This window comes from Myotis davidii, unplaced genomic scaffold (assembly GCF_000327345.1).
Source record: "Myotis davidii unplaced genomic scaffold, ASM32734v1 scaffold3578, whole genome shotgun sequence".
NCBI classification, from domain to species: domain Eukaryota; kingdom Metazoa; phylum Chordata; class Mammalia; order Chiroptera; family Vespertilionidae; genus Myotis; species Myotis davidii.
The window spans coordinates 206,358-206,875 of record NW_006289094.1 but is presented as its reverse complement, the minus strand read 5'-3'; the positions used below and the strand labels follow the sequence as shown (position 1 = coordinate 206,875).

Below are 518 nucleotides of genomic sequence, written 5' to 3'. Positions count from 1 at the left end.
GGGCAGAGGGCAGAGGGCAGAGGGCACGCTGGGGTGAGGTCCCAGGCATGGGAGGGAGGGCAGGCAGGGGGGCAGGGCTGGGGCTGCCGGGGCACCACCCCCTCTTACCCACGTCATGGCCGGGCCCTGAGGCGACGTCACAGCCTCATACATTTCCAGGTTTTTCCTGCGAACTTGAGGGCTCAGGGAGAAGGGGACAGGGTACCCCAGGAGCACAACGTCTGCCTGCTTCACCTCCTCTCCTGGGGGGACAGGGGCTGCTGAGGGGGGAAGGCGGACCGGACCCTCTGTGGGGAAGGGCGTCGGGAGGGAGAAGGGGCCTCGAAGGGACCCCGAGTCCACTCACCAGGCTCGTATCCATCAAACTCGGGGTGGAAGTTGTGCTTCGGGTCAAAGGGCACCTTGATCTTATCGGCCACGGACAGCCACCGGCTGGGGACAGGCCGACCCAGGTCCCGGGCCAGGGCAGCGGCGAAGCGCAGGCTAAGGCAGAGGCGGGGCTGAGCTCGGTGCTCTCG

At 67.8% G+C, this 518-nt stretch overlaps 1 protein-coding gene across 1 annotated transcript in view; it reads right to left on the bottom strand.

The window, feature by feature from the left end:
• The window catches only part of ATHL1 (ATH1, acid trehalase-like 1 (yeast)), a 7,883-nt gene that overhangs the window by 3,237 nt on the left and 4,128 nt on the right, over nucleotides 1-518 (bottom strand). The window contains exons 8-9 of the mRNA XM_015562388.1: nucleotides 347-483; nucleotides 109-242 (exon numbers count right to left, since the gene is read on the bottom strand). Of these exons, the coding sequence (XP_015417874.1) occupies nucleotides 109-242; nucleotides 347-483 (271 nt within the window). The remainder of the gene's footprint in view (nucleotides 1-108; nucleotides 243-346; nucleotides 484-518) is intronic.